General features: G+C 38.2%; 1 protein-coding gene across 2 annotated transcripts in view; it reads left to right on the top strand.

Annotated features, from left to right (window-relative positions):
• The window catches only part of LOC107719485 (sec1 family domain-containing protein 1), an 18,028-nt gene extending 2,904 nt beyond the window's left edge, over positions 1-15,124 (top strand). The window contains exons 1-25 of one of the 2 annotated variants that reach the window (XM_016526904.1): positions 8-64; positions 163-233; positions 363-451; positions 544-634; positions 744-866; positions 1,055-1,142; positions 1,225-1,314; positions 2,577-2,632; positions 3,115-3,200; positions 4,625-4,724; positions 5,126-5,265; positions 5,988-6,078; positions 6,164-6,237; positions 6,720-6,801; positions 6,922-7,018; positions 8,486-8,556; positions 9,949-10,028; positions 10,152-10,214; positions 10,306-10,381; positions 11,540-11,593; positions 13,457-13,509; positions 13,840-13,873; positions 14,204-14,269; positions 14,353-14,421; positions 14,927-15,124. In XM_016526904.1, the coding sequence (XP_016382390.1) occupies positions 31-64; positions 163-233; positions 363-451; positions 544-634; positions 744-866; positions 1,055-1,142; positions 1,225-1,314; positions 2,577-2,632; positions 3,115-3,200; positions 4,625-4,724; positions 5,126-5,265; positions 5,988-6,078; positions 6,164-6,237; positions 6,720-6,801; positions 6,922-7,018; positions 8,486-8,556; positions 9,949-10,028; positions 10,152-10,214; positions 10,306-10,381; positions 11,540-11,593; positions 13,457-13,509; positions 13,840-13,873; positions 14,204-14,269; positions 14,353-14,421; positions 14,927-14,950 (1,902 nt within the window). In that variant the 5' untranslated portion in view covers positions 8-30 and the 3' untranslated portion in view covers positions 14,951-15,124. Of the gene's footprint in view, positions 1-7; positions 65-162; positions 234-362; positions 452-543; positions 635-743; positions 867-1,054; positions 1,143-1,224; positions 1,315-2,576; positions 2,633-3,114; positions 3,201-4,624; positions 4,725-5,125; positions 5,266-5,987; positions 6,079-6,163; positions 6,238-6,719; positions 6,802-6,921; positions 7,019-8,485; positions 8,557-9,948; positions 10,029-10,151; positions 10,215-10,305; positions 10,382-11,539; positions 11,594-13,456; positions 13,510-13,839; positions 13,874-14,203; positions 14,270-14,352; positions 14,422-14,926 lie in introns of those variants that run through there. The other variant, XM_016526905.1, reaches the window with a different exon arrangement.
• The last annotated feature ends 191 nt before the right edge of the window (positions 15,125-15,315 follow it).

Here is a 15,315-nt window from a genome sequence, read left to right on the forward strand (position 1 = left end):
TTATTTTATTTTTTATAAAATGACTTTTTTATGCATACACTCAAGTCTTTTGAAACACAATCAAGTAAATTAGTCTCCTGGCGATAATAAATTATTTTAAGTAGTAATAGAAGTTATTAAAAATGTTTATGTATTATATTTCTATGATGTTTCTGTCCTCAGCTGCTTTGAAGCGAATGCTCAACTTCAATGCCCCACCTTTAAAAAACACAACAGCTGAGCCGGTATGGAAGGTAAGGGTACGCAACACACACCTATGGGTTTACCCTTCCACTATCCATTGCTTTTTTTTTTTTATGTGGCTCAGGATGCTTTTATAGTTATAATTTGCTTGAACATTTACCCTTTGTTATTCTTGTTAGGTTCTTATTTACGATCGCTTTGGCCAAGACATCATATCTCCCCTGCTGTCTGTGAAAGAGTTACGGGACATGGGCATCACTCTGCACCTGTAAGGATCTCTAAGATTTTGTTTCTTTAAAAAAAAAGGGATTTGATTAGATTGATTTGAATGATTGTTTGCTTTTTGTTTGTTTCCTCTAGCTTGTTGCACTCAGATCGCGACCCCATTCCAGATGTTCCTGCCATTTACTTTGTAATGCCCACAGAGGAGAACACTGACAGGATATGTCAAGTAAATATGTTCACTAAATAATTGAGTCAGTCTTTTCATCGGTCCCGTTCCATGACAGTTTGTGAAGATCACACTGTTTTAAAACTAATAGTTATTTTCACTATCACAGGATCTCCGAAACCAACTATACGAGTCCTACTATTTAAACTTCATCTCTGCAATCTCCAGAAGCAAGTTGGAGGACATAGCAAGTGCTGCTCTAGCAGCTAATGCTGTAAACCAGGTGACCAAAGTAAGTCAAACACATTTGTTCATTATGAACGTTAGTTATTAATTTGATTCAATTTGCTAGAGTTTTTAATTTAAAAATCGTGTTTTTGCAAAACAGACAAGCTCTGTGAATTCCTGAAGGAAGGCAAATAACGTACTGCTCGTATTTATTATACAGTTCAAATATTAGACTGTTCTGTTCCTCCTCAGGTATTTGATCAGTATCTGAACTTCATCACACTTGAAGATGATATGTTCATTCTCTGCAACCAAAACAAAGAACACATCTCCTACCATGGTAAGCTGCTAGAATGGCTTGAAGTATCCGTTTCATTTGTAATCTGAATGTTATTAATGCTGCTACTGTTCTGTGCCCTCAGCAATCAATAAACCAGATATCATGGACACAGACATGGAGGCCATAATGGACACGATAGTGGATAGTCTCTTCTGCTTTTTTGTCACTCTTGGTAAATGATGACAGAGTTTTAATCTTTCCATGCATATACACTGCTGTTCAAAAGATTTTTTTAAAGGTTTTTAAAAAGAAGTGACTTATGCTCACCAAGGCTGCATTTATTTGTTTAAAAATACAGTAATATTGTGAAATATTATTACAATTTTAATATATTTTAAAATGTAAAGTTTTCCTGTAATGCAAACTAGTTTTCAACAGCCATTACTCCAGTCTTCAGTGTCACACTGAAGAAATTAGTTCAGAAATCATTCTAATATGCTTATTGTGTGCTCAAAAAACATATATCATTTTTATCAATGCTGAAAACTTTGAAAAAAAATTTGAAATAGAGATCTTTTGTAAGATGTTTTTACTTTCACCTTGGACAATTTATTGCATACTTGCTGAATAAAAGTATTCATTTCTTTTTAAAAAGGTCTTACAAAACACAAGCTTACAGCAGTAATGTGCAGTGATGTACGAGTTAGAAACATTTCTTTTTTAAATATTTCTGTGCCACTATCAGCACCAAAGGAAATAGCAGAATTAATGACTGATGATTTCAAACAAGATTCCCAATCACTCCATCTGTCTTCCATTGTTTGGCCAAACAGGTATTCCCATCAGATTCACAGTGTTGCTTACACTCTTCAAGGGAATCAAACAACAAATGGTTTACTTATACTGTATGTTCATATGTTAAGCTGCCATTTAACATTCAAAAAAACCTTATTCACCTATAAAGATGCTTTAACACAAAAATGGAAAATACTTACTGCAAGAATGTGCTAAGACACAATCCTTTTCTCACATGGAGATGTTCACCGCTTTTTAATCCACCTAAAATCTAATTAGGCAACGTTCTTTCATGGTACATGAAGTAACTGTGAAAAGTATAGATTGACGAAGACTTGATATTTAATCAAAATTAAAGAGCATGTTTTTTTAATAATAATTCTCACATTACAACCATTAGTTTAAATCTCAACTGTCATAAAGAGCCACTGGGTGGCAGAACCTTCCTAATATTGTTTTGTATATTGCTCAAAGGCAAAAATATTTTGATAATGCTTTAAATATCTAAGTTACGTCTATTTACTTACTACATGACTACTAGAATTGTATATGACAGAAATGTCACAATTCAAATTAAGTGCAATGATCAAGCCTGTATTGTTGTTTTTGAAATGGGATTTTGTGTGTCTTGGGAGCTTGTGAGCAGATATTTAATGCACCCTCCTATTGGCAGTACAGTGAGCTTTCCTGTTATCATAGGTGCTGTCCCAATAATCCGATGTCCAAGAGGGAATGCTGCCGAAATGGTAGCCGTGGTAAGAGACTCACTGCTCTGTTTTTTAATGTTCCTCTGATACTTGCTTTATGACCAGTCTGAGACACCTTTGTCTTCTGTTCGGTAAAAAGCGGTTTATGAATTCTAGAATAGAGTATTATAGAATGGCTTTGGTCATTTGATTATCACCGCAGCTCCTACACTAATCTCTGCATTATGGTGCATTTGTACAGTTCATAGTCTGTGCACAATATGCAAACTGATACTGTAGCTTAATTCAGTTTCACTGGTGGTACAAAATTCCTATTTGTTCCGTATGTGGGATTCGGTCCCAACTTGGCTCGCTTTCAATGCCGAGCTTTTAGATGATTAGTTTCAGCAAAGGAATGTTTCACTGTAATATAAGACCAAATTAACACCGGTCGCTCAGTTTATTGGATTAATTTATTGTATACATATTGTACAACTCGTTTCTACTGGAATATTAGTAATGTTGATTTAACTTTTTTTTTTATCCCTCAGAAACTTGACAAGAAACTGAGAGAGAATCTGCGAGACGCTCGTAACAGCCTGTTCACCGGAGACACCATGGGCACTGGCCAGTTCAGGTGGAGCGAAAACACTCACAATCTTGCACACCTCCATACAACTGATTTTAAGAGAATATGCATATTTGTTTAAGATATAAATCTTTGATTTTAATATTATTGTAAACACTTAATCCAAGACACAAATCCCTACAGATAAATCAGTGTTTCCCCTAGGTTTACAGCTTTGTTGGGGGGGGGGATGATTGACGTGACATATTTTCCAATGCGCGCTCTCTGTCCGCTGGTAGGAGTGTACTCACCTGTGTAGGGCCCTATGAAATCCATTTAATTTTTTCCCAAATTCCGTTTTATGTTTTTTTCGAAATTCCGTTTTTTCCGTTTTCATTTTTCTGGATTCCGCTTTTTTCTGTTTTCATTTTTCTGGACTCCTGTTTAATGGTTAAATTACATTTTATTAATCAAAAAGCATGTCTAATTAATTAAAATCATGAAACAATTTCACATCAATTTATTAAAAGTTAAAAAAAAAACTGCATGCTTAGGGCCCTATGAAATGTTTTATTTTTTCTCACTATTTGTTTTATTGTTACCAAATTCTCTGTTTTAGCATGTCTAATCATTTGAATGCATAAAAACAACTTAATTTATTTAAATTTATTCTTAAAATAGCCTTATGAATTTTTTTTCCCCCAGAAAATCTGTGTTGTGTATTAAAATTTTTCTGGTTATCAAATGAAGGCATAATACATTAATTTCATTTATATTTTAATTATTGAAAATTAAACACACTTTATTTTTGGCAAACAAAGGGGATTTACTATTAACAATAAAACATGAAAGAAATGTTGTATGATTATTTCTTAAAAACTAAAGTTTTAATCATTTTAGTAGTAGTACTAATAGTATTAGTAGTATTATGTACATTCTACTGAACAATATCTCTGGCACAATGTCTTAAAGTTAAACCAAACTTTTATTTTAACGGGTTGCCGTGAATACCTTTATATTTCTGTGTGATATCATATGAGGCTAGTTTTACTCAAATGAAACGGTAAAATGCTAATGAAGTGACTCTCAGAGCAGTTTTGGATATGTTGTTCATGTATTTATGTCCTCATTTACTTACGCGCGCTTCAGTATCAGTAAACGAAACTGCGTGTCTGCGCCATTCATTAACACAGACACGCAGAACATGCAGGGTTCACGTTTAATTCGTCTTTTTGTGGCTTAATATTTACAGATACAAGTAAATATTACTGGGGGGGAGGGGTGGGGTGCCCCCTAATATAATGGCAGGGGAAACACTGTAAATGGATGGATGAATAGATAGATGGGTGAACAGTGAGACAGTGAGATAGATAGATAGATAGATAGTAGATAGTCCTATACTGTGACACTTTAAGAAAAATCTAGAATGTAGTGAAATGTTTTAGTATTGGGCTATAAAAGATATCCCTTCTTTCCCTCCACCACTCCCACAGTTTTCAGAGGCCACTGTTTGTTCTTGCCGATCGTAACCTGGATCTAGCGACTCCTCTCCACCACACATGGACGTATCAGGCTCTTATTCATGATGTGCTGGTGAGCTGAACCTAAAATAAACTTGCATGACCCACAATTAATTCATTTCTCCTTTTTTCTACTAGTGTTAATGTAATTTATTTTCCAAAATGGAAACTGCAAACAGTTCCAAGTTGCGGCATATGGAAAGATGAAGCTATTGCAGTTATCATATGGATGACAAAGGGGTTTCATGAAATGTGGAATGTACTTGCTGGGTTGCTTTTTGTGCCAGTGACCATTAATCCTTTGGGTATTTTTTTCCACCGTCTCAAAAATGCTTCTGCCTTAATATCGTCTCAATTCCCTGTATGGCAGCTGTACTCTGAGGGATTTTATTATGTATTAGTAAAAGCTAGGTCATGTATTGTGTTTTGATTCAGTTCTGTTGCCTTGCCTAACCGATATATCCCCTATATCAGGACTTCCACCTGAACCGGGTCAGTGTGGAGGAGTCTCAAGGGTCAGAGGCCAGCCCAGCTGGAGCACGACCAAAAAAGAAAAACAAGAAGAGCTATGATCTCACTGGTGCTGACAAATTTTGGCAAAAACACAAAGGAAGGTAAACATCTACTGTTGGTAAAACTCATGTATCCAAATGGAGATCGTTGTTGTGCATTAACAAATGTTTATAGCCTAGGTGTTTTTTTACTTCTAGTATTCTGAATTGAAATCTTTTGAACTGATGACTGTGTAATTAATATGTCTGATGTGACTTATGTCTAATGTAAATTAATATGTCTTATGTTGCTATCCAAAGACCTTATTCTGTCCTAGTTTTGATTAAAGGTATAGTTCACCCAAAAATTATCGTCTTGTCGTCATTTACTCACCGTTGTATTGTTCCAAACTTGAATGACTTACATTTTTCTTTGAAACACAAAATATGTTTTTTTTGTGCATACAATGGAAATCAGTAGGTCCAAAATGGTAAATTTTTGTGTGAACTATCCCTTTAAGGATGTTTAATAAACCAGCTGTACTTTCAAGCATGTGTATGTTTGATAGGAAAACATCCCTAGTTGTCTTAATTCAGTCAAATTGTTTGTCAGATGTCAGTGTTTGTTAATATTTAAGAACGTTTGCTAATGGTATTTTATATTACTGCTATTTTTTTTGCAAAATATCAGTTCTGTGTTTTGAAAATATTTTAGTCTCATTCCTGCTTTCAGGACTGTATCCAGCAGTTTATACAGATTTATTTACAACAGCTTAATCTCATTTATTTTTAGCCTCTTCAGCATGGAAAGAAAGCATTTAATTCATTTCTGTTCACCGTTTCAGTCCATTTCCTGAGGTTGCAGAAGCCGTCCAGGAGGAACTAGATACATATCGAGCCCAAGAGGATGAGGTTAAACACCTCAAGAGTATCATGGTAGGTTAAAAAGGCTGATGCTAAATTGTATATGGTGGAATTGTTGCATGCTGGTTAACACAGATAAATGTGGTTTTCCTCAAAGGGCTTAGAAGGGGAAGACGATGGAGCCATTAGTATGTTGTCAGATAACACTGCCAAACTTACCTCAGCCGTCAGGTAAGAAGTTCTTCGTAAAAATTAAGTAATCAAGTATTTTTGTGTGAAGGGACAATATTATGTATTGAACATGTTATTTATCTACATGCACATTAATGATGGATATTTTTCAAACAAATGAATGCCCGAAATATCATTTAAAAGCGTAATATTTTGATAAGCTTAAAAATAAATTTTAATATATAATTATGATATATTACAAAATTTTAAATATGGACCAAGACGTGGATTTTCTTGGTCAACAATAGCAGGTGATTTGTTGATCTGTCCCATAAAAAAAGCGAACCTCCAATCCGAAATTTTAAGTTTTTATTCAGTTGTGTATGAAATATATCCTGATATAATCTAAATTCATCCAGTGCTTGTCTCATATTGCAGAAGAGCTGTTTTACATATGAATTAGTCATTGTACCTACCGCTGTACCCCTGCCTGACGCTACACGTATAGAGTAGGATAACAACCTGCTCCTCTCTCTAAACAGTTCTCTTCCTGAGCTCCTGGAAAAGAAGAGACTGATTGACCTCCACACCAACGTTGCCACAGCAGTTTTGGACCACATCAAGGTCAGTGCTCCATGAGAAAAATGTTTTTCATCTCTTGGGTTACATCTTCTCAGCACATTGTATTATTTCTGTGAGGTTGAGCAGCATATTTCTCTTCTAAATGTGCCTTTCTGTCTTTAGAGCCGTAAGCTTGATGTGTACTTCGAGTATGAAGAGAAACTCATGAGCAAGTCCACACTCGATAAATCCCTGCTGGACATTATCAGTGATCCTGATGGTGAGTCTTCCTTCTGCTAAGCATTCAAGGCTATTAATGTTCCATCTCTAAGGCCTTTTTGGGAAGGATTATTTTTATACGGGGAGGTGGTAATGCAATAATTAGCAAAACTTCTACTTGATTTTAATCCTGTCTTAATTGGCCAGGTCAGTATTTTTCAGTGATTTGTCACGTCAGTAATTTTTGACCTTTTCTTGTCTGTGTATTCAGGTAAGTATACACTTGTAATCCTTATCATGCAGGTAAGGATTACAGTAAGGCTGCACAATTAATCAAAATAAAATCAAGATTGAATCGAATCAAATCAAAGGAGCTTGGTTGGTAGTAAATGCTGCTCCACAAGAACTCATCTCTGAGTTTGGGTCACTTATTAACGCGCATTTGGGAATGCAACAGTGCACTAATTATCTTCCCAAACTTGTAATAAGAAGCACTTATAAACTGGTAAAATCGTGGTTCAATTTTTTTTTTCTGGCCCCCCAAATCATGCAGCCCTAGATTACAGTCTTTTATCTTTTATACAAAGCCCACAGATTAAAAAAGCCCACATGAAGTGCAAATAAATAACCTGGTGGTACTCTAACATCTGATCGGATGAGCCCTGTTAGAAGCAATTGTAAAATAGCCAAAATATGCGCATCCGTGACTGCACATCATTTTAATTTTATGCTTCCAGCACAAGTTGCTACAAACCAATAATAATAATGCTAGGTAATAGAAATAATATTGATGATGATAATGATAGGATCTTTGATTAATTTGTGGCTTGGCAACCATGGCAATCTACACATTCTGCCTGACAGCACCCCATAATTGTGGTAAAATCTCTGTAACGCTTGGCCTCAAGTGGCTTATTGCTTTAATAAGCCTTGGCTAGTCAGCTGCTCTTTGAGCTTGACCGTAATCCAAACACCACTATATACCTCAAAGCATGGCATACTGCCTTAATGTCATAGAATTTTGTTTTACCAAGAACAGCCCCATCCTGAGAGATCAAACGAAACTAATTGAATGAGTAACTCATACCCCCTTCCCCTAATGAGAGCCTATCCCACCCCTTGTCCCCATCCAGCTTAGTGGACTGAAATGTATCACATCCCTAGGGGGAAGCGGTCTGCTTTAAAGGCTCTTTGTGATGCTACCACAGGATGAGATTTGTTTTCTCTCCTGCCAGCATTGTGAGGTTTCAAGAGGACACAGTTTCTTGATCTCCACAGGGTCCTCTGTAGGTTCATGGGTTTCTTATGAGTACACCGGAATGGCCACTAACTATAATGATAATGATCAGTTATTTTTCAAGTGTTACAGTGCTTTATTGTTCCGATGAGTACAGTGTTTGATTTTCTAATCATGTTTCAGCAATAGCGAGTACAAAAAACACACACTAACAAAATCTAGTTGTTCCGGAATTTAAAGTAACTGAATGCATTTGCATGATGATTGTATAAATGTTGTTCTTATTGGTAGCTGGAACAGCAGAAGATAAGATGAGGCTGTTTCTGATCTACTACATCACTTCCCAGCAGCCCCCATCTGAGGTAAGGCAATCTGGTTTCAGTACAAGTTTAGTAACAATATTTGTGGCATAGTATTGATTACCACCCAAAAAAACTTGTCCATTGTTTTCTTTAAAAGCCGCAAAAATCAAAGGTTATTGGGACTTACAATGATAGTCATTGGGGACAATTTTCGGGGGAATTTAAAGTGTGAATCTTACTATTTTTTTAAAAGCACTTGCATTAACTATTCTGTTAAAACATCTGTATTATTTGAGCTGTCATTTCTACAGTGGCATAATGTTGAAGTAGATGACATTGGATGTAACTTTGCACAGAAAAGGTTAGTTGTACGTCTTGTGGCTGTACTAGTGAAACACCGCTTTAACCCGTATTTTTCCTACTTTTTAAAAAACAAAAAAAGGCTGAACAAATGGAAATTAATTTTTTATGGTAATCAACATTATGCCCCAACTTCAATCGACTGAGCTTAACTTGTACTGAACACAGAATATTCCTTTAAGAGTCCTAGATAAATAATCCTAAAACGTAGATTTGAGGTTGACTGTGGTGGGCTACCCTGATGTGCGCTTTCAGAAATACCACAATTTATTATAATCAGTGGCAAATGCATGGATTTCATTTTTGGGGGGGACTCATGGAGCCAAAAACATTCCGTCCATTCCCTATGAAGCTCTGCCCGGGTTCTTAAACTGTATTTTCAGACTCTGTCTTCAAAAGCCTTGTTGTTCTTTGGGACACATGCAGCGCAGATTTGAGGAACACTGACACCCTTTGATGCCACGGCCAAGTGTTATTACTCTTGTGCCTTGATAAAGCAGGATTGTTCAGCTCATGGCAAGATCTCTTGTGGGATGTTACTTAAAGTTGACATTTTTGAGTTCTTGTGTACACTTCCGAAGGGACAGACCCGTGGGACCAAGCTATGATGGACAATGTCCAAGTGACCACATTTCAACCCTGGAGAAAGCACCTGTGCTGTGGGCAAGGGCTGTCATTCTCTATTATGTTTATCAGTGCAGGCTGTAAAAGCTTTGACTTTCCAAAAAAGAATAGTGTGCTCAGAGGTTGAACTATTTTTCCACGTCTTTTGGTTATCCTTTCTTTCATCTGTGTCCTCCTGAACCAGCGTAGGTTATTGTTGGCTGAGCGTTTGCTTAAACTCCAAAAACAGTCATTTTGTTGTTTGTTTTCTGAGGCTGTAATGAGGTTGGTGACATGAAAACGGCCCTCTCACTCATGTGGTATAGACGACTCTGTCTCTAACAGGAACTAGAGTTTCTCCTTACCCTGATGAATGCTTATGACTTGTGAGCTATAAGTCATCCTTCATTCTATAAAAACAGATCCTCTTAAACTGTTGGATTTTAAGAGTTGAGTGTTGAATAAATAAAGACATTTTGTTCTTTTCAGGCTGATCTAGAACAGTACAAGAAAGCCTTGGTTGATGCAGGCTGTGGCTTATCCTCACTTAACTACATTAAGCAGTGGAAGTAAGTTCTGTCCATTGTCAACAAACACACCATAACACACTGTTACATTTGCCTAGTTGCTACAGGAAATTTAAGAGAAAGATGAGAACAGTAGTGCTGCAACTATTATAACCTCTTTTCCAGAGCTTTCACCAAGATGGCTGCAACACCAGCCAATTACGGGAGCAGTGGAGTGAAACCAATGGGGTATGAAGCTACGACAAATTTCATTCTCAAAATATGAATCCTTTTGTTGATGCCATATGTGTTTTGAATGCAATGACCTGTCATTTTTCAGACTGTTCTCGAGGGTGATGAACACTGGCTCCCAATTTGTGATGGAGGGGGTGAAAAATCTGGTCCTGAAGCAGCATGTAAGTATTTACCTAGGCTGTATCTAGACCAGAATATCACAAAGGCTGGGCTCTTTTTACTTAGTAAGCAACCACCCAGAACACAACTGCATATTGATGTGAAAAAACACCCAGCCCATTTAAGCAGCATAGTAAGTAATACTTTAAAAATTCCCGGACAGCCTACTAACCACATAGCAATGAGCTAAAATCACCTAAGAAACCAAGGAGCGGTGTGCTAAAAATACCAAAAAGAACACCCTAGCAATCGCAATGTACTAAAAAACACCCATAGCAAATTATATTCAAGATAAACTTTTATTGTATGCAATGCATACAGCTGTGCACATAGCCTTTCAAAGTGCACTCCATATAATAGTGTCTGTGAACACAGGCACTCAACAGTGGCGTGCGGGGGGGGGGCTGTCCCCTGTCCCCTGTCCCTTTATTCGCCGACACTACCGAGGGGGATCCCCACCCACCCCCACCCTTATTTCATCCTTGTGCTCTAGCAATGCCGCTTAGCCCCTGTCCTCTGTGCGGCGCTCAACACAAGCACACTACAAACTTTCATCCTTGTCTAGTGTCTGCGTTGTTTCTCTTCTGAGGTTATGGCCGACTGAAATATCTTTGTACTTTAAACTGGAGTTGCAGGTATCTCTTATCCCCTCACACCAGCATTTATCAACATAGACATCTGTTGTTGTTGCAGTCTCAAGTAGTTTGTTGTTATTGTTCCACATACCCTAGCAACGTATGCTTTAAAAAATGAAGTATACTTTCGGCTTAAAAACCAGGACAGCACTATAAGAACACACTGAACACCTAAGAAACAGCAAAATGATGTGCATTCAGGCATCGTGGCAGCAACTTTTGAAATGTAAGATTGTATACACTACCAAAATAAAAGTTCCTTAACAAATAAAAAATTAATTTTGGGGAAATAAAAGTGATGTATTAATGGTCAGTGAGTGAGCAGCATTTTCCAAAACCTTCGCAAACTCTTTTCTGTTTTTTACTTCTGCTCCAACTTCTCTACTAGTCATATTTGATATTGCGGTACTTCTGGCTTTTGTTTGATAAATTGATTGTGATGTTCCTTATTTCTAAGTTTCTTAGATCAAAAGCATCTGGTTCTTTTTTAGGGTTTATTATTATTCTCAATTGTTTCTCTCATAGAACTTGCCGGTTACTCGCATCTTGGACAACTTGATGGAAATTAAGTCAAACCCGGTGAGCGTCCTTGTCTGTTTCTCCCTTTCCTTAACATCCTTTCATCTTCTCCCTCATAAGCACAAATATTAAACATGTTTTGCTGATATATTAGTATGAAACTCTTTCAGTAATAAAGAAGAATTTTGATTATTAGCTAAAAGTCTAAATCTAAAACGATCTTTAGTGTAATTGTGTCCAGTGTGTACACAAGATTCTGTATTGCCAAGGCTGACTGCTTTACCTCCCACTGCGGATTAATGCGTATGACACTGCAGCGCTATGAGACACTGAATTCGCCCTGAATGAGGCACTTTGAGTGTGCCGAGACCTCAATCCAAGCAATCTGAGCTGCACGGTTAATGCGACTGTCTCAGCCAGGGGAACACCTGTGGAGAGAGAGGGAGAGGGTTTCTAGTGAGTGAACCCGAAGCACAATGTATTAAGTTTCTAGGGCTGAGGGATTTGGAAGCAGTCCATTTGGGCTTTTCACCTTTGTGAGGCGGAACAAAGGTGCAAACCCCTCATGTGAGCAGCACAAGGGGGCGTCTCTACAGCAGCCGAAGCTATTTCATCGAAAATGGGATTAGGTTCTGCTACGCTCGAGGATCTCATTGTCTGCAAAATGTCTGTATATGAAGCATCAGGTATTTGAACACACTGGCTGTTTTCAAGTTATCATTGGATAGCCTTGAAGGAAAAATCTGCTTAGAAAATTTCTCCCGATGCTTTGAAATCAACTAACTGCTGGGACGGTGCGTGGGGAATGATTGATGCTGATGTTTTATAAATGTGGAATTACCACAGAAGAGATGATGTGACAAATCTTTGACAGCGCCCTTGTGATATGACTTCTAGGACTCATTTCTGTTTAGATGTCTTGAATTCTCCCTAAGCACCCTTCCAAGAACTGTCCCAACGTGTTTTAAATATAAAGCGCTGTAATGGAGACAGCTAGCTGACATATTAGCTCTTGCAATCATTCGTTTGTGTAACAGCGGCCTCTTAGCTTCCCCTTCTCGTTCCTTGACATAAAGGCCTTATTTCCTTCTGAAACACCCTCAGGGTCCCTCCGATCTTCTCGCTCTCAAAAGCTGGGGTGGACAGATTGCCGTATCCCGTTACGACTGGAAATGCTTCCCCTTCATTGCCCATAAACTTGAATTGAACATAACCGTATTCTCATTTTCTCAGCTACTGGAATTTCAGTGCCCGGCACAATACGGCTGTTGTTGGGGAAGCTGGGCGGTTGAGCGCTACAGAATCTCCTGCCTCCGCCGCTCGTCAGATAGTCCTCGCAGATGGGCCTGTGCGACAGGGTTGCAATAGTGTGTTCGGCACTCTATATTAATATTGAGCTTCGCTACCCGACAAGGGTAAACCGATAGCAGAAAAATCTGGAGCATTTCACCATTTGGAAGTGCAGCGAGGCTCTTCTTTCTGTGAGTTGACGGCAAAGTATTTCTTCCCAGAATGAAGTATGCGCCAGGCCTGCCAGGCCGAGCTGACTGAGGTCCCGTGGGGGAAGAGACGGGCTTGGCCCATCCGATATGGAGGATGAGGAAGTAGGAGGCCATTGGCCTCCGCCTCGGAGACAGCTCTCCTCAATTTGTGTCGAGACTCTTCAAAGCAGAGCAATGCTTGCTTTTTTTTAATCTTGCTTTTTTGAGTCAAACTGGAGGACATTTTACTGTTTGAGGCTTCTTGAATCTTCTCAGACGAATGGTTGCTGGGAAGCATTCGATCTTGATAAGCGTTTAATGTAGATAGATGAGGAGGTTTTTAGGAGATGGTGATGTGGTGAGGGTGCGCTGAGTGTTATTTCACCCTTAATTTACTTACGCGCTCTGTAATCCCTAATGTTATGTGTTGTGATTTTTGTAGGAGACGGATGACTACAGATACTTTGATCCCAAGATGCTTCGCGGAAGCGAGAGGTAGGACACCGAAGACGAAGACTAGGCTCCTTATATTTTCAAATGACACATCTCAGTGTTTGACTTGGTCCCACTGTATTCAAATATTATGTTAAAGGCATTTGATCCATGGAGGAATTCGAAATCACTTGTGTCTTTATTACATACACATAAGGCAGTATTGAAGTTAGGTAAATAACGGATCTGCACATCCTTGCCAAAGCTGTAACTTTCCACTGAAAATATTTAGAATATAAGAAGATCTGTCATTTTTTTTCTTTCTACAACTATTGGCTATTTTTGCTCTCTGCTGGTGATGATGAATTAATCCTAACTGTTTAACTCCCTCAGCTCCATTCCAAGGAACAAGAACCCCTTTCAAGAGGTGAGTATAAAAAGCCGATATCTGATGGTAGTGATTTTGTACCATGTGGATGTTGATACGTTATCGTCACGCTTTGGCGCCCATGCACTGTAACCTGGCAGGGTTAGTCTATGGCACAAGATAGCCTTCTGTTGCTAGTGGAGATTAGGCCTTGCTGCTGACAAAGTGAGCTGGAAGCCCAGAGTGTCTGAGCTCATGTCTGTAGGACAGCCATTTGAGACCGCCTGTGAAATATTACAGGGTTTTATTTAATACAGTGTTTGTACAGGTTGCATTGAAATTTACACATTATTGTGCTTGAACAGCTGATGACAGATGATCATTTCACAGGCCATCGTCTTTGTCGTTGGTGGGGGCAATTACATAGAGTATCAAAATCTTGTTGACTACACAAAGGTATGGTTGCACACATTTTGACATGTAAAATATGCTCCAAGAACTTGGCTTGCTTGTGAGTGCAATGATTTCCTTCTCTACAGGCCAGGCAAGGGAAGCGGGTTCTTTATGGCTGTAGTGAGCTTTTCAATGCAGGCCAGTTCATGAAACAGGTATGATCTCTTCCCAACGTTTAAAATGTCAGTTACCAGATACAAATTCATTAACATGTTTTCATATACAATGACATAATTTAGTGAAAAATCAGATGCTTCACAATCCATTGCTCTAAAACCCAACCGATTATTGTTGAGTTGAAGGGAACGACACTGCTTTGAGTGTCTTGGAATGCTTTTTGCTGCTTGAAGCAAATCTATGTTGTACTTCGTCTCAACAAAGTTGACACTAAGTCATAACGTGCCTTTCCCTCTGTAAATATTTTTTAAACATTTTGCCTTGTTTTTTTTCCACATCAATTTCTTGTTAATATACATTTACCCCTTTGCTCTGAGTGAAAAAGAGGCGAGTGTGTCTTACTTCTCCCAATTCTTGCTGTGGTCATGAACTTATATGACACCGACTGTTTGCTGAACAATTATTCAGTAGTAATCCTACTTTTGTTGATGTGATTCTGGAGTATCAGAGTGGTTAACACTAAACCCATTCATTTCTCCACAGCTCTCCCAGCTTGGTCAGAAATAGGAGGAGCGTTGAAGTCCAGTTATCCACCCTTCTCGAAACTGGAATCAAGATCTCTTCAGTTGTACTCCATTAAAACCCCTCTAACTTCAGAATCACTCATATTCCATGTACTTTATACTGTTTTCCTATACTATTTAATTCAATACTAAAGGTTCCCGACAATAAAGTCTTACGCACCAGTTGCACTTTGTTTTCTTTCTTTGAGTCTACTTTGAGTGGGTCATCAGCATAGATTTAGACGTCGCATGCCTCATCATGGGCTTACTGACGTCGGGTGAGTTCAACAGCAGAGGTAAATGCCTTAAGTGGTTTGCTGACTGATGAGAACTGTCCCAAAAGTCTCAGTCTCTAAAGTCTTTAACAGG

This window comes from Sinocyclocheilus rhinocerous, unplaced genomic scaffold (genome assembly GCF_001515625.1).
Source record: "Sinocyclocheilus rhinocerous isolate Xijiao unplaced genomic scaffold, SAMN03320098_v1.1 scaffold1234, whole genome shotgun sequence".
NCBI lineage: Eukaryota > Metazoa > Chordata > Actinopteri > Cypriniformes > Cyprinidae > Sinocyclocheilus > Sinocyclocheilus rhinocerous.